The sequence below is a fragment of the Monodelphis domestica genome, chromosome 8, assembly GCF_027887165.1.
Source record: "Monodelphis domestica isolate mMonDom1 chromosome 8, mMonDom1.pri, whole genome shotgun sequence".
NCBI classification, from domain to species: Eukaryota; Metazoa; Chordata; class Mammalia; order Didelphimorphia; family Didelphidae; genus Monodelphis; species Monodelphis domestica.
The window spans coordinates 86708398-86725962 of NC_077234.1; the positions used below are offsets into that span (position 1 = coordinate 86708398).

Consider the following 17565-nt stretch of genomic DNA (forward strand, 5'->3'; position numbering starts at 1 on the left):
CTTTTGGGAAGTAGTTGAGTCTGAGCAGACTTCCTAATGGATTCATCAATAATGGAAGATATACTTTCCTTAGACAATCTGTCAGAAGTCTAACTTTCTTGCCCTATCACTGTGACTTGCCAGATCCTTTGGACAGAGTTGCTTTTCTTTCCTTTGAATAAGGAATCCTTTTAAAATCTCTCAGACAATCAGAAGAATTTATAATTTTAGAATAGCAGAGAAAGGAGGGGCTTCCCCAAATAAGCCTTTACCTATTGATATCAAAGCCACTGATGAGAGTTCCTGGATCCAGAGGGTTCAACAGACTATCACCCCAGTGCCTACCACAGTCCATAATACATAGGAAACCTTTAATGAATATTTCTTGAATGAATGGATAACCCTACATGACATTTCCTAATATTTCTCTTCTTGTTTCAAACCCCACATATCTAAAAGAACCTTAATATCTTTCAACAATGACATCACTATAGTTGATAAAGAAATTTTTAGGCATACTGGAAATTCAGAAACTGAGAAGTCATTTTCAAATGGTCAGCATGAAGCACTTGACAAAATGGTGTCAATTCATTATTCAGGTGACTAAGAATATTAGCTGCCTGATAACACTTACTGTCACTGGTTTTTGGTTGTTTTGGTGTTTGGTTTTTTTTTTTAATACACTCAGAATTCAAGGGAGAAAATAAAGTAGAAGAAGGAAGAGGTGTGAAGTAAATGACTCAGAGGATGGCTCCCTATAACAGCATGCTCAGAGGAAAGTATTTTCCTCTGATTTGGGATTTGGCTCTCATGGCGTTTGAGATTCATTCTCTAATGAGGATGTGGCTTCCCAGACGGGGGGAAATGACTGTGATGAATCAATAGGGATTATTTCCACATCCAAAGCACCTGACCAGACAACAGCAACAACCTGATTTTCTATCAAGCTGGAAAACAGGCACAAATGTCTACTCCTTACCTTATTACCATCTCTCCTCTCCCAAATCCCTAGATTCTCAGTAAAATTAATTTTTCCCAGTTTAATGGTAAAGTTCCACATTAAAAAATCATTCTCACTTGATTTCTAATTGGCAATGTGCATGATTTGGAGGCCAAAGGAGTCCAGGAAGCCCAGCAATCTCTGGGAGTCACCCCTTTGGGCCAATGAACCTAAGATTATTGGTATGAGGCTACACTGGTTCAGTCAACCAGAGAGGTAGCAAGGTATAGTAGATAGAGAGCCAGCCTTGAAAACACTAGAAGACTATGTCCAGCCTGGGGCACATATTAGCTGGGTGACAACAGACAAGTCACTTAATGTCTCTGTGCTGCTAAATAACTTTAAGACCAAAAATCATAGAGAAGCTGCTAAAAGGCGTCAGCGAAGGGAGTTTCAACACCAGCCATCTCCTACACTGAATAAGTGACAAATCTGGACCAAAATAAATAAATTCCATCATCCTAGTCTCTGGGTAAGAGGGAATGAATAATCAGGGGAATTCAGACCTGGAATGGGCATGACTATCCATCCACACACACCTGGATTCTTTTCAGGATGAGGGCTCACTAGTGAAATGAAATTAACTCAATTCAGCTCTTGCTTCCCTTACCAAACAAGGACCAGGCCATAGGGAACCCCAAACCTCTTTTATAGTTTTCCTTGACTTTCTCAGGATATGGTAGACATCAGCAAGATAAAAAGGACCAGTGACCAGAAGACTGAAGATGAAAAAGTCAAACCACAGAGCTACAGAAAGACATAGATTTGGGGCATGGCTAATGTGGTAATTACTGTGCAGGACTCTGCATGTTTATAATGAAGGGTTTTTTCCTTATTGTTCAGTGGAGTTGGTAGGGTTTCTTGGGAAGGGGTATGTAATAAATATGAGTTAAAAGAAAAGAATTAATTTTTAAAAATTCTGTAAAAGACAGAAGAACCTGTAGATCTTCTACTCTACTCACTTTCATTAAGCCCTAGCAGAAGATCTTATCGATCTTATAGAATGGTTCCTGGGGAAAGAATTCCACCTTCTTCAGGAAATCTATCCTGAGTTCCTTAGTCAGTGATGACTTTTGATCCTGGCTCTCAGACTTGGCTTCCACTTCTCTGGTGTAATACATTTGTCATATATTATTCTGTCCATTAGGCTGTGAGTCTTTTGCCCTTTGTTGTAACCCTAGTGTTTAGCACAGCACCTGCCTCCTAGTAGGAGCTTAATGAATGCTTACTAATAATTGGCTGATTTTTGTACTGCCATTTCATACAGATAAATGGTATATTTGTATATATAGTATACACAACAATTTTATACCTGTATTATTTTTCTTAATACAATGCAGTCTTCAAGAGAACAGGGATATATATTATCTAAACTCATTATTTCCCCCTGTGCCTAGCACAGAGCTCTTTATGCAAGAAAGAACTAGGTTTAACTTGTCTGCAGAGTACAGAATTGTGAGCAAAAGATGGAAACTGGAGAGAGGCAGGTTTAAGTTTGATACTAGGAAAAACTTTCTAACAATTAGTATTATCCCCAAATGGCTACATTAGTAGGCAGTGGTATTCCTCTCTCTGGAATTCTTTGGTGTCTGCTGACTACTTTGGGAAAAGTTGTAGAGGCGATTCTGGTTTGGTTGTGGGTTAGATAGAATGGTTTCTTCCAACTCCATCCTGGGAGTTTAGAAAATTTATCAGTTTGTTGAATTAAAAAAAAAAACCCTATTACCATTTGTCTTAGAATCAATTACTTTTTTACTTTGACTCAAATACTAAGTATCATTTCCAAAGCAGAAGAATGGGAAGAACTAGACAATTGGGGTTAAGTGACTTGCCCAGGATCACACAGTTAGGAAGTATCTGAAGTCATATTTGAACCCAGGTCTTCCCTACTCCAGACCTGGCTTCCTATCCACTGTGCTATCTGGCTACCCCCAGTTGGCTGCATTATTGTATTGAATCATGGTTAAGATCACACATGAATAAATATATTATTTAATAAAAGTTTATGTGCAAAGTTGGGGATATAAATAGAAAAGTACAATTCCTGCTCTCAACAAGCTCGCATTCTAATGGAGGAGAGAAAACATGGAAAAGCAAACATACAAAAAATGTCCATCTGGTACAGGAAAATGCACTTAAAGCTTTTACATTTGGGGCTGAACTGCCTTAGAAGATCCTCATGAAATCCTGAAATTCCACTGATCATCTGTTTACAACCTCTGCTCAAGAAGACAAGTGGGGCAGGCTGAGACCTATTACTTTTCTGAGACTTCAGTCCTGTGCAGGTGTTGTGATGTGTGAGCATGGCCTTTCTTTGATTAGATTGCATCAGGGTTTTATCGATTGTTGCTCTTCATACTCAAAGGACCAAAATGGCACCACTATGTTGGGGTCAATGGACAGTGTGTCCAATGGTGTCTGATCAGATACAAGCTTGGGGGACTCTACTACAGGGTAGGCACAAATAGCCCCTATGAACATTTGGGATGGACATGTCTCTAAATCTGTGAATCTCACAAGGCAATTAGGTGGTATGATGGAAAGAGCACCAAGCCTGGAGTCAGGAAGACTCACCTTCATGAATTCAAATCTGGCCTCAGACATTTGTTAGATGTGTGACCCTGGACAAGTCATTAGGGCTTTATACTGCATATGAAATAATCCCAATCAAACTTATTCCCTTAAGAATTCATTTTGATAGAATAAAAGATGATCTGATTTCTGTTATTTCTACTACTCACATAACAAACAACTCTTACCTTCTGTCTTTGAATCAATACTATGTATTGGTCCCAAGGCAGAAAAGTGGTAAGGGTTAGGCAATTGGGGTTAAGTGACTTGCCCTGGGTCACATAGCTAATAAGTATCTGAGGCCAGATTTAAACTAGGGACCTCCTGTCCCTAGGCCTGGCTCTCTATCCATTGAGTCACCTAGTTGCCTCCTCATATAGCTTTTTAAAAAATCATTAAATTGCTTCTAATTCTTTAATTATTTCATGTTAGTTTGCTATTTAATAGGGAAGCTAAGTGCCATATTGGATAAAGTGTTGGGCTTGGAGTCTGGAAGACATGAGTTCAAATCCAGTCTTAGAAATTTCCTAGTTGTGTAACTTAGGACAAGTCATGGTTAAGTGCCACTGGGGAAAAAAAAAATGGCAAACTAGTCCAATGTATCTTTGCCCAGAAAACCCCACAGACTGTGGACCATGGGGTCATGAAGAGTCAGACAGGGCTGAAATGACTGAGTATCAACAACAGTGATGACTAAGAGGAGGGAAAAGATCTTTTCTAAACAAAAACCATTTTTCTTTTTTTGAAAAACATGTAGAATCTGGCCTGGGTAAGGACTCTTAGTGAGTTAGCTTCATAGGCTGAAATGAAGGGACTGAAGAAGAGCTTCAAAGACAAAGAATGTTTAATTTGCTGGATGTAATTATTAAAAAAAAAAAAAGACAGTTGGCTCCACCTCGGACAGAGAGTTTACAGAAGATAGTAGAAGAATGAGGTAACCCGCCCACTGGTCTCTTTTGAGAGAGAATGGAGAAGAACAAAATGTCCTGAAAATGACTAATGAGGCAAATATCTCTCCTTGATCTCCGTTTGCCACTCTGGCAGAGAAGGGATGTGTGAGAAACATCACAAGGTTTTCGCTAAAGCCACCAGAAGCTGCCCTGATATTTCCAGGTCAGACTCCCCCATTACAGTCAGATCGATGGCAACACAAAATCTCTGCCTTCTTCCCCTATCCCTAGAGTTTGTTTTCCTTTCTGTCAGCTGAGAATCGTCCTTCATGTTCATGGCGAAGGGAGGCCAGGACAAGAAATTTCCATCCCCTCAGACAAACTGACCTTGGCAGCTGTTTGGATTAATGGTAAACTCTGGGGAATGTGTCAGGCCTTTTTGAGGGTGTACAGTGTACCTCACACATAACCCACCAGTGTCTCCAAAAGCAAACAATGTCAGCCAAGTCGTTTTCCTATTTACACATATCTGATCTCCATGCTTCCTTGCTCAGCAACACCTATTCTTAATCTGGCAGTAGTCAGAGGAGTGTAAGAGAGGAGCCAGGGATAATTCACACACCACAGCTGCCTATCTGAAACACTGGCATGGATTGATTACTAATACTTTCCTTCCTTTCATCAGAGGATCAGTCTGCCGAGCGCTAATTAACCCTCACAAGCATCCTTGTAACACTTGAAAATACTCCAAGCTGAGCCATTGCTAGATTATGTTGAATCAGGAGGGCTGTCTCAGGTCCTACACTTTGGGGGAGCCAAGTTGTGGGCTGAGGGTATCCAAGAAAGCAGCTAGAAAGTGAATGGGCCAGTTGGTGCTAAAGCTAAGGCTCATTTGCATCTAATCAGCTCATACTCCCCTAACCTGGCTCTGAGAAAGCAGTGGGATTATCTCCTCTCTTCCCATTGGAGACTGCCTTTCTGTGACTTTTTTTCTTCCCTCAAGTCTGACTTAGACATTCATTTTAAACATACATTATGTATACACAGTTGGTTTGTTCTTGGATTTTGGAGACCAAGGAGAGAAGGAAAAAACACCTGGTATGCCAGACCTTCATGCCCCCCACATCCCCTCGAGATGGTCCCAAGTCCCAGATGGCCCTGACTGTAAGATACACTTCCAAGAGAAATGCACAAGTTAACAGTGATGCAAAGTTCACTGTTTCTATCCATCCCATGGGTACTTGATGGGTACAACAGTAGTTCTTAGGACACCCCCAACTTTAAGTGGCACTCAAAGTCTAGGATCCTGATGAGCCAAATGGCTGGTGAGCCACACACATTCATCTCCACTATTTCTTGTTTCAAAACAAATATACTGTAACAGTAACAATAGATCTCTTTGAAGCTGCAAGGTGCTACTAATGGCAGCACACTGATGACTACTTTATGTATTTTCATGGGCTTCTTTAATATTACTCTTCTCTTAGCTTTTTGTTTAAGTGTTGGTTAAGAAGAAATAATCTATTGGCTTAACTGGATTACTTTTCTGTGCTTTTTCAGTTTTCTCCTGTGTATAAGGCACATTTTCATTCATTAAGAGTCCAATTCATAAAAGAAATACATGATCGCATCACATTTGTATGAACTGTTTGAAAAAACATACAACTCAGACTGCATGTTGTTCTAAGTGATTTCATAACCAAAATAACTGGACTTTGTTAAACACACGGCCACACAACTTATCCATTTTTTCCCCTTTCCCTCACACATCGTTATAAAGCCACAGATAACATGCCAAAGCACAAAGCACATTCAAGGCTATCTGAATGCAAAAGAAAGTGCTTCATGGTGAAAAGCAAATAAGAAAAAAGCAAAACTTTTAAAGACATCTCCAAATCTCAGAGTATCCCAAAGACCTAGGACCGAAAAGCATTGGCCTTAAATATTAACTCTAAAAATATTAGTTCTAAAAATATTCTGGGATCTTCCTAAAAAAGTGATCTTTTCTGACTCAAAGAGTCATTCAGAAATAACCCTGCCCTTTCCTCCAAAAAACAAACCCCAACCCCCCACCATGACATGGGTTCCATGTAAACAGCTGCTTATGGTAGTTCTATGGTGAACTTTACCAATCTTACTACCAGATCCCATTATTTTCAACTTCACCCTGTTGTGTTTGGGAATATAGATATAATCTTTTCTCTCTCTGTTTCCCTTCTCACATAAAAGAGGGCGTTTTAATACTCACTATACCTAACCTTGCCCCACAGAGGACTAACAGAGCATTTGTTTCCATGTTTATTTGTTAAAGGGGACATTGTTAAGCTTTGTGGGAAAAACTGGTGTGCATGGGTTGAATAGAAAGCAACATGTGCACCCATTTGTTTATTCTCTTAGAGAAGGGAAGCCTTTGGCATCACATTCATCAGACATGGCTTGAATGGTGGGCTCTCGCCCCACAATGGTATGTGACTTCTGGCAGGACTTTTCTTATCTTTACATGGGCATGTTGAGGCTCAATACATTATGATAGTTATGACCTGACCTACCAGGTGAACAAGAAGATAAAGATTTTATTGGACCCATATAAAGATTGGACCTGGAATCTTAAAGATAAAATCTTGAATTCAAACCATCATCAAGCAAATTTCTGAAAATCCTTCCAAAATTTTTGATTTAAATTTATATCTATCTCACATCCAAATAATTCCAGAGCACATAAACTTAATACCTTGAAAACATGTGTGTGTATATGTATGTTCATGTGTATGACTTAGTGAGAAAAAAGGCACAGAAGGGTACTAGAAAAAGATAATTCTACTATTGAAACCTATTATTTCCATCCTAGCCCCACCCTGTTCCCCATCTCTCACTCTTCTACTGCCTTAGAGCTATAATTGGTGAGTGGCAAATCAGGCAAAATAATATAGAGTTAGAGGGAGCATCAAGGTAACAAACCAGGGACTTATCTGTCCCTGAGTGACTCTGAGTTAGCCATGAGTTGGGCAGATTAATGGGAATAAAGATAAAGTCTAGACTCTGGATATAAAAATGACTTTCTTTATCTCTGATACGCTATCACCTCTGGGGTGATATCCAGTAAATCTTAACTGGGCATAATAGCATCACACAACTCTGTTTGCATAGAACAGGATATGATTAAACCTTGCAAATATAGAAAGGGTTATGTAGGTGTCTCTGTGCGTAGCTTATACACAGGCAAAGTGGAGAAAGCTAAATGTCCTTTTCTTTGTACTTCCCCATTCCTCACACTCACACATTAATCACCTACTGATAAAGACTTTAGAAATGCCACTTTGATGGAGTTATGGGCAGGGACGTACAAAAAGCCAACTATATTTTCACAGCACAAAACATTTCCATTCATCCTGATTCCAAAGAGGGTCCCTCTTTTTCTGAATGAGGTGGGCTACCCAAATTCAACTGCCATTGCTCTATGCTCTGTTGATTTTAACAAGGAGATTTTAAAAATCTCATTTTCTAGCTCTATATTTGAAATCTTCTGTTTTAGACACTAAATACAGCATTTCTCCTTGTTCCTTTTCATTTTAAACATCAACTTCTGAATCAAATCGTTCCCCTTTCTGACAGTCATTCCCAGTCTACTTCCTAATTTTCTTCCTTCACAAAACCACCTGCCATTATACCTTACTGTGGGATAATTGAGACTGCCGTCTTGGTGCCCGGAAACTGGAAAGAAACCATCTTCATGCTAAAATAAATCATTGCCACCTCATTTCACTTTTAATTTGCTACTGATTTCTTCGTTAACTCTGTCTACTGGCTCTCTTTGCACACCACTCATACATTTCAAGCCTCGTTGCTCCCCATTGGTCAATGTAGGGCCAAGAGGTTTATCCATTACCTATTTGTCTCTATTATTGGCTTCTAAACTTTAATTAAACAAGAGACAGTAAGACTCTCAAGCCCTTCTCCTACCACTGCAGACGTAGTTAGTGCCATCTAGTGTTGGGAAGTTATATCACCCATTTCCCCTAAGTACTACAAAGACTTGGTCAAGATTGGAGAAGATTTTTTTTTCAAATTCCTATTATGAGGGATGCAAGGATGGGGAGGCAGAGGAACAGCATATATAGAAATATATATTTTTAAAGTATCTTTTACCTGAAAAATTCTCACCTGGAAAAGCTGTGATAGGTTCTGAAAGAGAAAAAAAGATACTTTCTATTAGAAAGAGGAAGGCAAAAAGGACAACGGAACAGGATGAATAAGGCTGCTATTTCTGGTAACTTTTCTGTAACACTCTCTGGTCTAGGTTCTGAAATATCAAACTCAAAAGCATAGAGGCCATATTTTTTACATGTTCTGCACCCTGGATAATACATCATCAGAGGAAGAAGGTACCTAAAGTTTCTTTGGAACAAAAAAAAAATCCTTCACAGACTAATGGATCCCCAAAGTATTATAATCGAGTACTTACCACTGATTACTTTCTCAGAGCTTGGATCACTTTTAGATGCTAGGAGCCTGGGATTTGCCCAGAGGGACCAGGGCAATCCCAGGTGTTGGTGATATCACCACATACACACATACCCAAGACAAATGTGCCAAGAAAAGCACTTTGTGAGTTATTATAGTTATTGCTCAGGCTAAAGAAGCTCTAGCCCCTTCTTGGTGCTACTAGTTTTATACATTGGCATAATTCTAGGGTCCATAGTAAGTGTTATGGCATAAAAGTCAAATTGTTGAGCAGAGAACAGCAGAAAAACCCAGGTAGGAAAACATAACCCCAAGGTGAGACAAAACTGAGTGGGAAATGTAGCTCTCATTGAGGCTTGCCAAGACATCTGACTAATAAGACAACTTTGCCACCTTGCTCTTCTATGGGGGCTTTGAGCTACTCAATGAACATTGGGCAATTTTCCAATGAATTTTGGTAGGTAAGATACCAAACTTCTAATAATTTGCTTTATATGCCATGGATTTCCCTGTAATTCATTCAGGGAAAAAAAACTCGTAAGTAATTATGTCATTGCTAACTGTCTAAATTTTGTTGTTGTTGTTTGAATTTGTGTTTTTGATCTGTTTTTTATTTTGGAGAGGGGTGTTGGTTTTGAGTTTTGCTTGCTTGGGAAGGCTTCCATTAAATTCATGCTCAACCCTCTGAGCATGTAATCCTAACTGGCAGGTGGTTTTCATCCTGTAGCATTTTCCTTGCTAAAAGCTAGAGTTTGATGTTGGGGTCTTGGCATTCAGAAGTTCTTTATACTTAGTGTACATCTATTTTTGATTGGGAACATGGCATAGTAAGCTTTGCCTCATGTCACATTCCAGCCATCCTAAACAGCACCAGAGAATTATACCCACTTCTAACCTCAAGCACATGAGTCTTCACTCTCTAAAGAGCAGTTCCCCCCTTTCTTTTCCCTTTCTCTCTGTTAGCAGTGAGGAAAAGGCACAGCCAGCTCCTTTTAGCGAGGTAACAACTGAGTTTTGTGCCCAGAGTTGAATCCAGGAAGTGCAGCTTCAAAGACAGTGATATACTGCCTTCTGGTGTGTACACCAGCACTTGTTGTCTAGTTTGGAGCAGCCAAGAGGAGACAGATGTTGACATACCCATGCAGTTCTCTAGAGGAATATCAGTGCCTATCCGGATATCATCGATGGCGATCTCTCCTGAGCGTCCTTTGCCCAGAATTCCCTCGAAGACAATCTATAAAACCAATCAGAACAAATCCCATGGTTAGGTGACTGTGCAAAGACTTCTCATTTCCCCCCTCCTAGTCTTTATTTATTTATTAGCTTATTTATTTATTTATTTATTGCACCTGGTATTCATCTGTTGACCACATGGCAGCAGCATTTAGAAATCTTAATTTGAAAAGAGATGGTTCAAATCAAATGCATATTTAAGGGGATGGAGGAGAGGAAAAAAAACCACACACAAAGTGATGAATTTTGATGTCCAGTAACTAGACCATGTTGATTTAAAAAAAAAAACAAACCCTTAATTGGTTCATGTTAAAAGGAAAGGAACTAACCTGAGCTATGCTTGAACTTCTTTCCCTATAAATCTTTTTTTTTTTCTTTTTAAATACCCTGCTTGTATATTTGGAAGCATTCTTATAACTCAGAGGAAATGAATAGGTTGGGACTCTATGAGAAAGGGAGCATATGGATTCACTTTGCTCCAGGGGCATAGTTTCCTTACGGTACCCCATTATATCCAGGAGAAAATGGCTCTCAGCAACACCCCACTAACACAGCGATGGGAAGGGCAGTGAGCAAACAGAGGTGTCTTTGCTCTGCGATGTGAAATCATCACTCTTTTTCTCTCCTTCACTCAGCTCTCTCTGCAAACTAGCACATGTCCTCTGGCAAGCTAAGCAAACAGTTGGCTGCCTCACCCGCCATCTGTTGCTGCTTCTTGGCTGGGGAGGAGAAGGTTAATGCTAAGGCTGGTATGGGGAGTCACCTATTCCAAAGGGTGCCTCGGGTGATTTCTGCCTAGCCTACCAGCACCAGAGAAGCTCCCACCTCTCCTGTGCCTCAGTCTCTCTGCGGGTAGAACAGAGATCAGAAAAGCCCACGAGGCTGGGAGAGAAATGATTAGTTTAGGGTAGGGCTGATCAGATCCACTGACCACAGAGAGAGCAGCAGCTTCCACTCCCCTTCCCTGGCTCAGATTCATCAAGGCAGGTCAGGAAAGGCTGTTTAGATTTCCTTCAGAGAATCTTGAGAACTAGACAGAGCTTTTCCCTTCTAGAGGGGAAGGCTTGTTTGTGTTTATTTTTCTGGCTTTTGTGTCTCTTTGTCAGGCTACCAGATAACAATCTAAAATAAAATGGAGGGGGGGAAAATAGCATTTGTCCAGAGAAGATTTCAGCAATAGAGAAGGCAATAGGAGGAACAAAGAGCCAAGTCTGGGTGTATAGATAGGCACATTCTGAATAACAAATAAGAGTGTCATTTAGTTGCTATGGCAACGGGAGAAACACAATGAAAACAGCAGAGCTTAACCACGTTCCCTAATGATGAATGGGCACAGCCCTTTGAAATATTGAAATAAGGATCAGGATGATTCCCTTGAATCTCCACACAAATCTCCTTTTATCACCTCACCTGATACTCCATTTCATCGCTTGGCAAGATGATCCTTCCTTGTCTCCACTCGCTGCCTTGGTCTTCCCGGATGACCCAGAGGAGCTTGCTGGCCTGGCTGGCTTTCCGAACCACTTGCAGAGCGATCCCACTCCCACCTGTGGCTTGGTACTGGAATTCCATACACACAGGGCTCCTGGGCAGGTAGAGGGCAGGGCTGATGAGCCGGCCATGCTGGTCCTCCCTCCTTCCGTTGCTCTGGAGCCTCAAATAGGTTCTACCATCTGTCAGAAACAAACCCACAGCAGAGTAGTGGCATTAGCCCCTGTCAAAGACATTAGCTCTCAGGGCTTTGTTTCTAAATAAGGCACCAATGGACCAGGTCTCAGAGGTGAAAGATGGGGCCAAAAGGGTGACTGGTTTGATCTTTCCCCAAACAACTGGCCTAAATACATGGATAGTGGCCACTGATTACAAAGTCTCCTAAACTGCCTCCCCCAGGCTGCTAGGTCTAGCCTTTATAATCTCTCGCCTCCAGCTCAGATCACAAAGGAGGCATTTTTAGCTGTCACATCTCTACACATGATGCTAGATGACTTTTGGGATTCAGAGACACCTATCTTCATTTAGGAACCACAATGTAGATGTTATTCAGGAGGAGGTAGGGTGTAGGGAGGAGGTGGCACAGTAAGGGTGCCACCAAATGGGCACATACCTCCCACCCCCTCCCTAATTCAACCCGGGGAGGCTTGCACTTGGCTGCCTTTTCGTAGAAAGCCAGACACACGCAGATCCAATGATAACAATAACCATCATTATTGCTAATGAGCTCTGGGGGCCTCTAGAACGGAGCTTCACTTTTAGCACTGAATATAAATATCTTGGAAAATTAGGGTTTTCCCCTTCCAGATTTTTGGAGAATGAGTTTAATTGCTGTTTGGTTTCAAATATAAATCAAATACCAAGCAGAATACCAAGTTCCCAATGTTGTGGGCTAGTACCATGCCTGCCAGTTCTGGAGCCAATAAGAAACTGGTGCCAGTGGCTTGCACCTGCAAATCCCAACTCCAGGGGGTAGCTGACCGCTTGTACAAAGGACAGGTTGGCCCTGGCAGATATAAATCAGTTAGTTGCATCTGCCTCTGGGTAAACATAAAACATACAGGCATGCCTTCTGTTTAAGGGCTCTCCCTAAAAACCTGCACCTAATTGATGGGGATACTCTTTTCACTGAAGACCCAGCACAGACCATAGGAAATTGCATAACACCTTGGCATCATCCACAGCTGGATGGCTACCTGCAGGTAAAACAGATACCTTGAGTGGCTAAAGAATGAAGCTGAGAGGCCCTGAGACCTCAACATGGCAGCACCTTGGTTGTTGCTATAGTTCTTTGCTACCCTTCTGCCACAGCTACCTTTGCTAACATCATCCTGGCTAAGCCAGGACTGGGAAGTTGCAGAGAAGGCAGTTGCCTCTTCCTCTTCACTCTTCTGGCCCAGTTTTGTTTTCTAGTTTCCTCTTTATACAGAACTCAAAAACTAATGCTTGTGCCTCTCAAATATGATTCTGATTCCTTCTCCCTCATTTCTAGCCTTCAAGTCAAATTACACAAATTTCACAGCATATGCTCTGACTTCTGTTGCTGCCTTATCCCCTCCCCCCATCACCCTGAATTGAATTTGACTCCACGGCTCGCCTTTCCTCCCCCCACCCCCCAGTTGCAACAAGACAAAACAAAGACCAAAACAACCATGATCCCTTTTTACAAAGTGTGAGTGGTTTCCATTTCACACTTAAATAAGCACAGGGGAGACATGGAAAATGACAACAGCAACAAACAACTATCTTAGTAAGGTAATGGCATTTAAACTCTCTTCTATGTATGGAGACTGTGCTGGGAATAAACTCAACTTGACGTTCGAGGCCCTTTATAATCTGACTCAATCTTTCCCAACCATGAACCTTCTTTTAAAGCTGGACTAATTTCACTTTACCATACCACAAACACTTTGTACTTATTCAATGCTTTTGTTCTTCCCTCCCCATATTCTACTCAGGTCACAGGCATTTCTCCCTGCTCTCAAGTTCTGTAGCACTTCACTGCTCTGTATCACTCATTTGGGCATGTAGTTACACATCGCCTATTATTCTGTCACTAAGTTTTTGGATAGTTTTCTTCAAGTAAACAAGAGGCTTCCAGAGGACAAGACCCATAACTTGACATCGTACAGGTTCTTCCACAAATCTGGAATGAATTGCTTCTTACTTCTACCTCCTAAAGTGCCTACTTTCCTTCAGAGTTCATCTCAAGTTCTGCCACCTACATGATATATCTCTCAGCTGTTAGTGCCCTCTCCTGAAAAAAAAAATCATTTCATCTTCATCATCTGTCTACAAGTTGTTTGCCCCCCCCTTCCCCAACATAAGCTCCTTGGAGGGTAAGGACTGTTTTGTCGTTGTCTTTGGGAGGCCAGTGCCTGGCACATAACAGGTATTTAACAAATGCTTGGTCAATTAGTGAAACTTTCTATCATTCTATCCACAGATGGGCACTTAATAAATACCTACTGGGTGAAAAATGACAAATGAATGGGAAAACATTTCAGCTGTAATTGTGCTAGAGATAGAAGAGAAATGGGTATTTCTGAGCCTGGGTATCCTTCAAGTTCGTATAAGCCTTCTAGAGCTGTTCCCCATCCTCTTGTAAGTCAACCGATCACTGCAGTAGCAAAGAAATGACCAGGGACTACTCCTCATAAGTATCCTATTATCCAAGGAGCCATCCACTGTCCAAAGAAGTCCTTTTTCCCACTCTTTATAATTTAAAAAGCATCACTTGCTTCTCCTTGTGGGTGAAAGGAATTGGATTTCAAAGACTTGGCATTCCACTTTCTCTTTCATATTTTTCTCAGACAACAAGACCTACTTACTGACTAAAAATTGCTTGGCAAGAAATGCTGTCACTCGTGTGAATTTATGTTCTTAAGAGGCAGGGAGACAGTGAAACAGTGAGAAATTACTAGGTGGAAAAGGGATACGTGTGGAGGTGTTGAGAATGGTACTGAAGAGAGTCTATTTTACTTCCATGTTTTGCTGCCCAAACAAAGGGCATCATTAGGCCAAAAACCTTCCCGAGTTACTCCCCCAGAGACTCAGGGGTGCCTTCTCTCTTTCTCTGCATGAAGGTGATAATACTGTAGTTTGTATGGCAATTCTGAGGACCAGGGAGTTAATGCTGGTAAAATGCTAAGTACTGTGGAGGCTGCTGACGGGAACATAATTCACCACTGACATCCAAGCTAATCCACTCATCTGTGGGATCCAGAGACTAGCAGTGCTCCGATTTTCACTCTGTTAAATCATTTGCTCCCTACTTGCCTATTAAGTGCTATGAGCTCTAGGGAAGAAAGATGATATGCAAATTTGAGGAATTAGTAGCAGACAGGAGACAAGCACATGCTGGGTTGAAAAGTCTCCCCCCTTCACTGAGGGAAGCCAGAACTGATTCAAGGTCATAGAAGAGGTTGGGTCCAAAGTAGGATAAGTCCAGGGAGGGGTAGGGGAAATTGCAGTTCAATGTGACCCTGAGGATTCAGGTTTGGTCTTCAGAGTCTATAGGCCTAAAGGGGAGAAAGAGAATTTGGTTCTATTAGTCTTCAAGACTCTAGTGAATCTAGACTAGACTAACTCATAAGATTTCAGGGTTAGAAGGCACTCCAGAGAGTTATCTTGGTCCAACTTGGACCAAGAATCCCACCTGCAACAAACCTGACAAATCATTTAACTTCCAACTGACATCCATGAGTGGCAAAAAGCTACTACTGTAACACATCCCAAGGCATCTGGGTGACAGAGTAGTTAGTGTCCAGCTTGGAGTCAGGAAAACCTGAGTTCAAATCTGGCCTCAGACATTTCTTAGTTGTGTGACCCTGGGCGAGTACTTCATTTCACCCTGTTTGCCTCAGTTTTCTCATCCATAAAATGAGTTGGAATCAAGAAGACCCCAAAAGGGATTGTGAAGAATTGGACAACTAAAAAAACCAAAATGATTAAATACCAGTAACTAGGTAGAACATTCCACTTTCCACAGTTCTAATTATTAGGATCCATTTCCCTTCAATGGGTCTGAGGTCTACCTATGTATTATTTCTACCTGGTGGTCTTTGGAATATAATCTATGGGGCCAAATAGTACAAGTCCTTTTAAAGCATGAGACCTTCTCAAGTACTGAAAGGCAGCTATCATGCCCTGACCTCTAAATGGCTTTGTCTCCAGGCTAAGCACCTCTAGTTCTTCAAACAGTCCATCTACGATTTGGTTTTGATCTCATTCATCATCCTCATTGTGGGGTTTTCCTTAATGGACTTCCCTGACCAGCAGGGTCCCACAAGGGAAGGGGCTCACCTTTGTGATGGGACCCGAGGAGAGGTAGGAACCGAGAACCAGGGTGGAAATGAAAGACATGGACAAGTCAGTGTTTGAATAGGGCAGGCAACCCCTATGATACTCCCTTTGATAGGAAAGTATGAGTACAAAGGAACAGGGGTGGAGGAGGAGATTAAGGTAGGAAATGCAGGCCGAGATGGTTACAGCCTCCGGGAAGGAGAAGGTTAAGAGGAGAGAGAGACAGAGTCATTGAGGAGCCCAGTGGAGCTCCATGGAAGGGGAGAGAAAAGCCAAGAGGAAGAAGTTCATGGGTTTGCCTCTGAATTTATTCCTGTCCTGTTTGGGCGGTACTCCCAAGCACGTAGTAACCACATCACAAAGTATAGATAATTAAGATTGGGTGGCAAGGCAGAGGGAACACCTTTGGGTGTGTAGACTGCAAACAGTGCTTTCTTGGGGAATTGAGTCCGAGCATGTTAATGAGTTTGTCTTAGCCAAGGGCCGCATGGCCAGTTCAAGGTTACATTCACAAGCCTCATGGGTATAACCTTATGCTTGGAGACACAGTAGCCATACAGTCATTTATATTTCATAGACGTGAATATGCTTGGGATGCTACACTCATCACTTCTTCTAAAAGAGCACCAAGTTACTAATAATCAATAACTTTAAGGATACACTTTCATTAGTGTGGATATTTCCTCCATTGACATAGATCCCAATCCTTAGAAATCTCAGTAGATGATCCTTATTAAGTTGCTGTGGCAGGAAAAATTTGCCAAGTGGTGGCCAACTTTCTGCTGATGAACTTCTATGAACTTAGCACTCAAACCATGAACAAATCCAAGAACACTAATTAAGCTTGTCAACATCTTTCCTAAAATGTGGTACTCAGAGCTAACTAGAATAATCCAGATGTCATCTGGTCAGGGTAGAGTAAAGCAAAAACTATTATAATCTCTCATCATTTGCATATTATCTTCCCATTAATAAAATCTAAAAACTCATGAGCTTTTTCAACTCCCATGCTATCCTGCTGACTCATAAAAGGGTAGGAAAATCCTCAGAGTGACTGATGGCTGCAAGAAGATCAGAATTCTCAGACTTGTCCAAGTTTTTGTCAGAAACAAAATCCATTCTCCTTGGACTCCTTTCTTTTGACCCAGCCACTCCCCAAAGGTCCTACTCTCTATTGCCATGACTTTTCCCTCCAAATTGGTGGTACAATCTTATGCTAATATAGAATCTTGGGATCAGAAGGGATCCTGAGAGACCATTTGTCCACCCTCTGCTTCCAGGCAGCTGTTCTAAATATCCAAGGAAGCAGATGTTGACTCTTTCGAGAAGGAGATTCCTCAGGCTCATCATTCATGCACTCTGCTGTCTAACAACCTTCACCCTGAGCACATTCTTCTAGCCAGCTACCATTCACTTACTGTCATTTAAAATCCTTTGTGGGTTTTGTTTTGGTTTTTCATTCTGTACATGATGGAAAGCATCCAATCTCTACCTGGCTCCTGGAGATGAGCTACTACCATCTCAGAAGTGGGTGGGTAGGGGAGAAAGAGACAGGGTTACAGATTGTTTGACCACTTTAATCCCTGTAGCCTTTAGTGTTCTCCCACTTAAAACAGAAATGTTTCTCTCTAGCGA

General features: G+C 41.4%; 1 protein-coding gene across 4 annotated transcripts in view; it reads right to left on the minus strand.

Moving 5' to 3' along the window:
• NRP2 (neuropilin 2) overlaps positions 1 to 17565 on the minus strand; it is a 154897-nt gene that overhangs the window by 31452 nt on the left and 105880 nt on the right. For 2 of the 4 annotated variants that reach the window (XM_007501876.3, XM_007501878.3), the window contains exons 13-15: positions 11545 to 11807; positions 10039 to 10135; positions 8587 to 8622 (exon numbers count right to left, since the gene is read on the minus strand). In XM_007501876.3, the coding sequence (XP_007501938.1) occupies positions 8587 to 8622; positions 10039 to 10135; positions 11545 to 11807 (396 nt within the window). The remainder of the gene's footprint in view (positions 1 to 8586; positions 8623 to 10038; positions 10136 to 11544; positions 11808 to 17565) is intronic. The other 2 variants (XM_007501877.3, XM_007501879.3) reach the window with 1 other exon arrangement.